Source organism: Ascaphus truei, chromosome 4 (genome assembly GCF_040206685.1).
Source record: "Ascaphus truei isolate aAscTru1 chromosome 4, aAscTru1.hap1, whole genome shotgun sequence".
NCBI classification, from domain to species: domain Eukaryota; kingdom Metazoa; phylum Chordata; class Amphibia; order Anura; family Ascaphidae; genus Ascaphus; species Ascaphus truei.
The window spans coordinates 72,408,467-72,418,876 of NC_134486.1; the positions used below are offsets into that span (position 1 = coordinate 72,408,467).

At 45.1% G+C, this 10,410-nt stretch overlaps 1 protein-coding gene across 2 annotated transcripts in view; it reads left to right on the forward strand.

Moving 5' to 3' along the window:
* SNAP25 (synaptosome associated protein 25) overlaps positions 1-9,311 on the forward strand; it is a 135,283-nt gene extending 125,972 nt beyond the window's left edge. For both annotated transcript variants that reach the window (XM_075596036.1, XM_075596034.1), the window contains exons 7-8: positions 4,584-4,728; positions 8,164-9,311. In XM_075596036.1, coding sequence (XP_075452151.1) covers positions 4,584-4,728; positions 8,164-8,232 — 214 coding nt within the window. In that variant the 3' untranslated portion in view covers positions 8,233-9,311. The remainder of the gene's footprint in view (positions 1-4,583; positions 4,729-8,163) is intronic.
* Positions 9,312-10,410: the final 1,099 nt, after the last annotated feature.

The window sequence follows — 10,410 nt, forward strand, 5'->3', positions numbered from 1 at the left end:
CCCAGAGCCCGCACTATGAGTGGCCAAAAGTAGGAGACACCTGTACCTTAGGGAGATGCCCGGGTACTCTAGCCAGCACCCACATAAAACACACCACAGAGTACTTGCAGGAACCGTCAGCGAGTGCGGTGCACAGAGAAAGAGTTCTGCCTAGCCTGGGGTATGCCACATCATATCAGTGGGTAAAAGCAATCAGAGAAAGCATGCAGAGAGCGTTTAGTGAGCAGTGTGAGAGCAGTCAGTGTCTAGGAACGAGCTATGCACTAGACACTGAGAATAGTGCACATATACATTTGGAGGGCTCATCAAAGATGGCGGCCGTCACTACATGTGCTCCGCGGAGCAGGAAAGAGTTAAAAATGGCGACCGCAGCACCATCCACGGCCCAGCAGTTAGCAGCCGAACTAAAATGGCGACTCCCGCCAATCCTGGATCGGGAACGTGAAGCGTGCAAAGAGACTGTCAGAGAAATGTGGAGGGAGATGTGCAGGGGTTTGGCGCCAAACCCAGATCCCCTGCAAAAGGAGCGGAGCGGCGCGAAAGCCGAAATCCCACCCATCTGTGCTGTGACTGGCCAACAGACAAGGCCACGTCACACGGAGAGAAGGCGTGCCCCTCCTCTTGTTTCCACCAGAGGGAGGGGGAACAAGGAGAGCCAATCAGGAGCATCCTCCCCAGCGAAGGGAGGGGCAGGGAGTGAGACCGAGGAACTTCACTTCCATCTGGCATTCGAAGAGCAAGGAGCTGAATTATTGAACTGTTCAACCCCTGCGTGCAAAATGTCAGAACTAAGCACTATGATTTTCCAGCTCCCAGGAGGCTTCCTGGAGGTGGAGATCGAGGGCCGAGAGTACCTCCGGTGTCTGTGCGTCCATTGCAGGACACCCGGAACGGCCGCAAGCACCAAGGCACGATGCCCTCAATGTGGCACGTACTACCTATGGCCTAACGAACCATGGCCCATGCTAAAGACCCCTCGGGGTGCCTCTCCGGGAACCCTAACAGAGGTGGCGGGACAACAGATGAGGCTGCCCTAGTTCCCTGCACCACTACTGAGGTGGGAACCAAGGCTCAGCCGACAACCGACCCGAGAGAAACTCCGGCGGAGAAGAGCGCAACCGCAGTGGAGCAACTGGAGCGGGCCCGTTTCGTACCACTACCCACTGACGGGGCCGCAAAAGACCCAGGTGACTCCCTAGCGGAGGATCCGATCAAGTCGTCTTCGGAGGAAGAAGATGGCGTTTCATAGGTGGCGACACGCCTACTGGCGAACCACCCCAGCTGTAAGAAAGATGGAGGTCCACTTACCGGAGAGAGGGAGCAGACGAGTCCGGACACCCACCGACGGCGAGCGCTAGTGCAGCCTGAGGCCCGTAGAAGTCCCACGGCCGTGGTGACTCCGGTGCGGTGGAGACGGGATCCGAGACGGCTCCGGAGGAACCAGAGGCCATCAGCCGGCAGCGGAGCGGTAAGGAGACTCCACCACCCCCTTACTCCCGCCAGGCGACGAAGGACCCTGCAGAGAACAAGAAGGAGAGGTTCGCGGCCTACTTACCCGTCCGCGGACCGGATGATCCACCACCGCCCCTTCCGGTCTTCGACACACTTCCGGTGCGTGACCACGGAGCGGATGGAGATTCCGCGGGCGGCAACGATGATGACACTTTCGGTTCCGGCTGGCACGGAGGGCCGGCAGCCATCTTTGCGGCCCGAGGAGCCGCCATGGCGGCTGCCCTTGCCAACCTTGACCGCCACGGCGTTCACAGAGGAGCACGAAGCACGCCGGAAAGGGCAAGCAAGAAAGTGCCAGTGGCCGCGGCATTACCCGCTTGCTGGGCATTGATTCGGACATTGCCCCAGCCCCAGCCCCTAGCGCCATCACCCCGGCCACTGCCCCTGCCCCGTCACGAGTCATGACACCGGGATCTAGCGGGGATAAGTTAAGTAAGAACCCCAAGTATTCCTAGGATTTGAGGGATTGGGAACTGAGTGACGAGGGATCTGATGGGGAAGTACCATATGCTAATGTGATACATGTGCCTAATCCAATGTCATTTTCTCCTGTGTTTAGAGGGAGGACCCGAGGGTCCCATTCTACTGTAGAGGCAGGGCCTGTAAGCAAAGTGGTCCACAAAATGAACCCAACCATCTACATTAACGCGAAAGGTAGACACAGTTGCTTGAACTCTACTGAGGCGGTCACGTCCGGTGTATCATCCCAAGCTGAGTCAGAGACAGGTACTTCTAGTGCAGTGTCCGAGTACGAGCACCGTGACAAGTGGTGAGCACCACTGTTCACGGGGTACCACAAGGGTATGGACCGTACCAGGTGCCTGTTAATTAGGAGCAACATAGTCGACCATTGGTGGGCAGTAGGTGCCTATACTCCCCAGGAGGTGGCGGATGAGCTAGAACACAGGTTTCAGGAGATAGAACAAAAGATCATCCTTCCTAAGGGGCCTAGTATTTTGTACGATGACATTGCGCCAGTAGAACCAGAGTTTTGGGTACTGCCAAGCAGGGCGGGTCATAGGAAGCTTCCCAAGTTGAGCCGGGCAGACAGGGCCATAGTGGCCAGGTATAGACAGTCACACGGGTACGAGTTCCCTTACGTGCCTGAACCTATCATGAGTGAGATAGAAGAGCACCGAGATAGCTGGCTCAGAGAGGCTGTGCAAGATTATCTGCGAATGAAGTTCGGTAAAGCCGGTTATCAGAACGAGGATAAAATCAGTGAGGTAGCCCGGGCCTGGAGTATTGGGAGATGTATTTACAGGTACTGTGTGGCGTATCGGCCGGAGTCTGGGTCGGTACAGCCATATTCTGTCACTATAACAGACCATAATGGGAGGCAGGTACGGAAGCCTGATCCAAAACATTATAACTAGTTAGGTTCTCCATGTTGGGAGGTACCTATTGTCATTAATTAAACCATCTGCGTGGGTGGTCTGAGTTATGTATACTAATCATATGAACTGGTTTTGTTTCCCAGATTTGTTCACCTGCAGGATGGAGCTGCTAAAGTTAGGTCCAAGTGGGGACCATAGGATTCCACCTGAGGGAGAGTGTAGCCCCGGTAAGAAATGGGGGCTATATATCTTTCTTCTTCTGGTGTAAGTCCTGTTAAGGGCTGGCCGCCAGTAGCTATCATGGGTTTCCCCAGCTTCAAGCCCAGCCAGGATTGGTGGAGGTAGGCACCTGACTCTGTGGCTTATGCAAGAGACACAGGGGAGGGGCCTGCTGACATCATGATGGGCAGGGCTGTCTCGATTTAGTGGGCTGCTCCTGTGAGTCTGGAGTTAGTTAGTGAGTTAGTTCTATTGGGAGAGGAGTGTTGGAGTGCTGCAAGTCAGAGAGAGAGTGCTGAAGCAGAGTCTGAGCTTGGAGCATGCCAGGGAGAGGAGAGGAAAGACTAGAGTAGAGCTGATAGCACAATAGTGCAGTGGACCAATGCCCCTCACCCTGCAGAGGGTGAGGGGAGAGTTAGGATCACCCTGAAGGCCTATATCTTGGGGTGGAAGGTGTGGAGTACTGGAGCTCCAGACAGCCCATCCTGAGGGTGGTCTTCTGGAGGAAGGAGGAGAAGCCTGTACCCTGAGTTGCTGTATGCTGTAAATCTGCTGATGGCGAATAAAGACATTGCTGCTTTTATCTAAGACTGTGTGTGAGATTGGAATCTCTCGTCCCTGAGTGGGAATTCTCTGTAAGGGTTCCACCCCATATCCCTGGGGCTTATAGAGATGGAGGCCTGTCCCTGTTATCCCTAATACCAACGCGGGAGACTCAGGCCCTCCTGTTCCTCACAGGTATGCACCACCAACATGCATGTAGCCAGCCCTCACTATACCCTAGAGGTCCAGTCTGCGACCGGGGGGGGGGGGGAATATGGGTTACACTATTTTTCCTGTCGATCATCTAATGTTATCTATCTTACCATGTGCATGAAATGCCCCAAACATAGGCTTGTACGTAGGTGAAAGAGGACAAATGCTGAGAAAAAGGATGAGTATTGGTAGCCACATTATGGACTTCCGCAGCGCTGGTCACAAAATGAAAGATATGAGAGTCGCCGTATAAAATGGAAACGTTAAAACACAAATAGACAACAATAAAAAAACACAAAAATAAACTCCTGCAAAAATGTGGCACTCTACGCAGGCTGTTTTACATATACGTTTTCAGTTTTTTGATGTATTGTGTCCTGTATACATATATATTACTTGATCAGCTTCTATTGTAACATGCCTGAAGAAGGGGTCTGAGTAATACTGAAAGCTTGCACTCTTTGTAAACATCTGTTAGTCATTAATGGTATTACTTTTGTTTGTTTTTTTATTACAAAAGATGTTTTTTTCTGTCTAATCTAAGGGCTAACACGGTACTGCCCCCTAATTGTATTCTTTATAAATGAAACCTGTCCGGTTTATCATTTAATATAATATTCTGGGCCACAGTTTAGCTAATATACTCACACATTCTGTCCTTGTCAATGTTCCAGATTATAACAGTACTTTCTGAATTACTCCAGTTGTAAATGGATCTGGCTGTGTTGAAGCCGTTACAATTTTTTCCATTCTTTTCAGAGTAACAAATGATGCTCGAGAAACAGAAATGGATGAGAATCTTGAGCAAGTCGGTGGCATTATTGGTAATCTCCGTCACATGGCTCTTGATATGGGCAATGAGATTGACACACAAAACCGCCAGATTGACAGGATCATGGAGAAGGTGAGTGAAAGCGTTTCTGAGAAAATAACCAGAATTGTACTTTTGCTTTTCATCTACTGTATCATCCTCAAATAGATCCACAATAAAATGTTCCCATAAACACCATTGTTATAGATAATTCCCAAATTTTTGACAGATTTTAAATGAAACAAGGCATGAGAAAGCTGTTTGTTTTGAGTATTATTAAATTGGGTAATGATACTAATTTCCCATTTAGCTCTCTGAAATGTTAGTATTTGTAGATTGTAAAATAGGATTCATTAAATCTGAACAAAAGAGACTTTCCAACATTTGTCTTTATCTTTTAGCAGGAGGTAGTACAGTAACTTTGTAATATATATATATATATATATATATATATATATATATATATAGGTAACAGAGCAGATGGCACACAAATACAGATGAAGACAGGTGCTTAGTCCCATATGAATGAATATAATCAAAGGCTCCTTACCAGGCAGACCAGAGAATCCAGGGAATCCAAAGTAGGCACAGCAAGGAAGAGACAGCACACTTGTTAGCAAAAAGAATTGTATTAGTGAAGCAGGCACAAAACACCAACGTTTCGGTCCTAAAAACAGCACTCCCTTGATAAAGGTCCTGTTTTTAGGACCGAAACGTTTGTGTTTTGTGCCTGCTTCACTAATACAATTCTTTTTGCTAACAAGTGTGCTGTCTCTTCCTTGCTGTGCCTACTTTGGATTCCCTGGATTCTCTGGTCTGCCTGGTAAGGAGCCTTTGATTTTATATATATATATATATATATATATATATATATATATGTCCGGAAATAATTGGACACTGACACAAGTTTTGTTATTTCAGCTGTGTACCACAATAAATTCAAGTTACAGTTAAATAATGAATATGGTCTTAAAGTGCATTCTATCAGCTTTAATTTGAGGGTATTCACATCCAAATTGGAGGGAGGGTTTAGGAATTACACATCTTTAATATGTAGCCCCCTCTTTTTCAAGGGACCAAAAGTAATTGGACAATTGACTCAAAAGCTGTTTCATGGACAGGTGTGGGCTATTCCTTCGTTATTTCATCATCAATTAAGCAGGTAAAAGTTCTGGAGTTGATTCCAGATGTGACATTCGCATTTGGAAGCTGTTGCTTTGAACCCACAACATGCGGTCAAAGGAGCTCTCAATGCAAGTGAAACAGGGCATCCTTAGGCTGCAAAAAAAAGAAAATCCATCAGAGAGATAGCAGGAACATTAGGAGTGGCCAAATCAACAGTTTGGTACATTCTGAGAAAAAAAGAACGCACTGGTGAGCTCTGCAACACAAAAAGGTCTGGACATCCATGGAAGACAACAGTGGTGGATGATCGTAGGATCCTTTCCATGGTAAAGAAAAACCCCTTCACAAAATCCAGCCAAGTGAAGAACACTCTCCAGGAGGTAGGCATATCATTATCCAAGTCTACCATAAAGAGAAGACTTCACGAGAGCAAATACAGAGAGTTCACCACAAGGTGCAAACCATTCAAAAGCCTCAAGAATAGAAAGGCCAGATTAGACTTTGCCAAACAATATCTACAAAAGCCAGCCCAGTTCTGGAACAGCATTCTTTGGACAGATGAAACTAAGATCAACCTGTACCAGAATGATGGGAAGAAAAAGTATGGAGAAGGCTTGGAACGGCTCATGATCCGAAGCATACCACATCATCTGTAAAACACGGTGGAGGCAGTGTGATGGCATGGGCATGCATGGCTTACAATGGCAATGGGTCACTAGTGTTTATTGATGATGTGACAGAAGACAGAAGCAGCCGGATGAATTCTGAAGTGTATAGGGATATATTGTCTGCTCAGATTCAGCCAAATTCAGCGAAGTTGATTGGACGGCGCTTCACTTTACAGATGGACAATGACCCAAAACATACTGCGAAAGCAACCCAGGAGTTTTTAAGGCAAAGAAGTGGAATATTCTGCAATGGCCGAGTCAATCACCTGATCTCAACCCGATCGAGCATGCATTTCACTTGCTGAAGACAAAACTTAAGGCGGAAAGACCCACGAACAAACAACAACTGAAGACAGCTGCAGTAAAGGCCTGGCAAAGCATCACAAAGGAGGAAACCCAGCGTTTGGTGATGTCCATGCGTTCCAGACTTCAAGCAGTCATTGCCTGCAAAGGATTCTTGACAATGTATTAAAAATGAACATTTTATGTATGATTGTGTTAATTTGTCCAATTACATTTGAGCCCCGTGAAATAAGGGGACTGTGTATGAAAATAGTTGCAATTCCTAAACGTTTCATCCAATATTTTTGTTCAACCCCTTGAATTAAAGCTGAAGTTCTGCACTTCTATTGCATCTCGGTTGTTTCATTTCAAATCCATTGTGGTGGCGTACAGAGCTAAAATTATGAAAATTGTGTCTGTGTCCAATTATTTTCGGACCTAACTGTATATATATATATATACAGAGAGAGAGAGAGAGACAGAGACAGAGAGAGAGAGAGAGAGAGAGAGAGAGAGAGAGAGAGAGAGAGAGAGAGAGAGAGAGAGAGAGAGAGAGAGAGAGAGAGACTATGAAAGCTTGAGCAAGGTACCAGACTGAAGTGGGAAAGATACTTGCTAACATGAAATGAGGCCGGCATGACAAATAAGGCCTCTACTCACAAATATGGAAAAGTGGAATCAAAATAATGGTGGGTACAACTTATTAGAGTGATGCCGGGACGTGATCAGCATCTAGACAAGCACTGGGTATCCAGAGCTCTAGAGAGCTTAGTCTGCAACTTCTAGCAGAGCTGCATAGAAGCAGTCCAAAGATGGTAGCTAAAGCAGGTCAAACTGCGATTGTAACAGGTAGCCACGTGGTCGGGGTCTACGGGGACAGAGAAGTGGTCAGGAACCAATCAGAGGTCTAAAGACCAGGAACTCACAGCAAAACGGGTTACAAAGCTGTCTAATGATAACAGGAACCAAACGGGAACTGGTAATAAAGGGGCTGGCAACAGAATCCAGAGATAACTTAATCTATTGTACCAGCAACTAGGTGCTGCTTGCATGGAAGAATTTATAGTCAGGTTTGACCTTTGGAGAACCAATCAGGTGTGAATGGGGCATGTCTATACAAAGTGTAGTTTGTTCTTTACATGGGGCTTGCTGAACCATAAAGCTGCTGTATAGCTCAGGCAGTGTTTATTTAGTCCAATGCACCGCTCCCGAGACAATCTAGGTATTGGGGGTTCTCTATATCAGCTTAAAATAAGCCTTGAGCTCTATGGGTTACATCGTTTTGGTTAATGATAATATAATAATAAATATGGGATAAGTTCATCAAGACATAAGGGTAACATTGGGAGAAAAGTGTCCCTGCAGGAAGCGCCTGTTTGATTTCGAATTGTCTCTTTACCAATGTGAGGTATCATATGGACGTGACATCCTTTGCTTCTCTGTTTTTCACCAGGCTGATTCTAACAAAGCCAGGATTGATGAAGCCAATCAACGTGCCACAAAGATGCTTGGCAGCGGCTAGAGGCAAAGAAGTGTATTGTCTTCCCAATACTGTCCTAGTAGACAGTACTTTCATGCTTTTATCATGGTATTTACCTACTAGGTTTGCACACATGCACATATCAGCAGCCACACCCCCATTGTAAATGGTGTCCTGTGTAGTTTGTCAGCTTTCCAAAAAAAAAAATACTTGTAATTATTTCTTTTCTAGATATTTTTATTTCCAAAGGTTATATATAGTGATATATCTCACTATGGTGTTTTTTTTGTTTTTGTTTTTTAATGATGTTTGCTGAATGACAACAATGTAGGAATGTTAAACGTGCTGTTGACCTTGAACTTTACCGTATCGTTCTTGTAAAACTGTGACATTCCGCAGAGCTACTGCCATCCTCCTTTTTTGGTGTCATAATATTTAAGCTGTTAAACTTGCTGACCTCTGTTCTTTATTGCTGCCATCTGTTGTTATGATTTCATGATTAGAACGTGGAACTATATAACTATAATAAGCATTGCACAACAAGTGAGGTGAGTTATGCATTTATGCATGCAAATAAATAGACATTTAGATGCCTACATAAAAAGATCTTCTCTTGGCAGTAGCACATCAAATAAAAGCATGCTGAGTATTTGGACACTGTTGGGACTATGTTATACCAGCAAGTTTGCAGTAGTGCCACTTTTCTGTCAATATATTGTTATATTTAACCATGATCATGTTTGTTTTTTTCTGTTAAAGGACAGACTTGGCACACATTTCCAGCAAAAATGTACTTTTCTGCTGGTAATATATAACATAAAAAAAAACAAAACAAAAGGTTGTAATATAGGGTTTGGATACTGTTTTTGAGGATCCTCTTTTGGAGGAAATGACTACAAACTAAATGGTAAAAAGATATGTAATTTTTATAAGGCTGAGTCTTGTTAGCCACTTATCCCCACGTAGTTTATTTTCAGTAATGTTCTCTGTTGCTTACCTAGAGCTATGCACACCAAATCGCTGAGATGTTTAAGTAGATTCAAATTAAGACAATAATCTAAATGAATGAAATCTAGATAAACTGTGATATCAATATCATTACAGCATGTACTTTCAAATTCCTTCTGTCTCCTGTCAGTTTGTGAAGTGGTTGATATTTTGTAGCTAGTTTAAATCAATTAAAATATAGATCTGGGCTTCTCTGGTTTATTTTCTCATTTGCGGTCCTGGATCATAGATGTACCTCATTAAACCACCCACATGCTGAACATACTGAAGTGGTTTCTCATTCAGACGAACCAGCACCTGATTAAAGAGTAGCCCATGGGGAAGTATTTCTGGTCCTACCTTTCTCTGGAAGACAAATGTACTTCAGCATTCATACTATTCCAATTAATGACATTTCTTCATTCTTGGAGACCCACATGGCGTCATGCACTAAACAGTGCGGTATTGGGGTAAGAGTTGCTGCACTCTAGTGAATGACCCAAAAAGAGCTATGCCGATGCAATTTGTATACATATTTGTACACTTCAAATAAAATCAATACTGTACACATAAATGAATGTTGGTTGCTAATAATTGTTAACTAAAAAAAATCTGAATCCAATCCCTTAGATCCTGTGAATACATTTGTATGGGTACACAAACATGAACCGTGAGAGACAACTTAGTCATCTGTTTTTAAACCCTGTACTACCAAAGTGTCAACAGCGCAACCACAATCAGTAACTGGTCCCTCTAGAACAGGGGCGGCCAGCTCCAGTCCTCAAGAGCTACAACAGGTCAGGTTTTCAGGATATCCCAGCTGCAGCACTGGCGGATCGATCAGTGGAGCAGTCGAAGACTGTACCACCTGTGCTGAAGCAGGGATATCCTGAAAACCTGACCTGTTGGTAGCTCTTGGGGACTGACTTTGGCCACCCCTGCTCTAGAATGAGCAAGGGGTTAAGTATCAAGCCTCGCTCTCAATATTCTATCCAGCATTTGTATTTCAAATTGGCTCACACCAATGGAGATAAAAACCTTATATTGCTAAAATCACTGAATAGTAACAACCTGGCACACAATCTTTTGGTATCGTAACAAATATTACAAAAGGCCATGGAAATGCTTGCCGCAGCAGATTCTCTTTCATTGTTTTCCTTCATAGGCAGATGTGCTCAGCATTTGCTGACTATTCATAAGAGGTGCATAATAACAACTCCATGGTACTGGCCA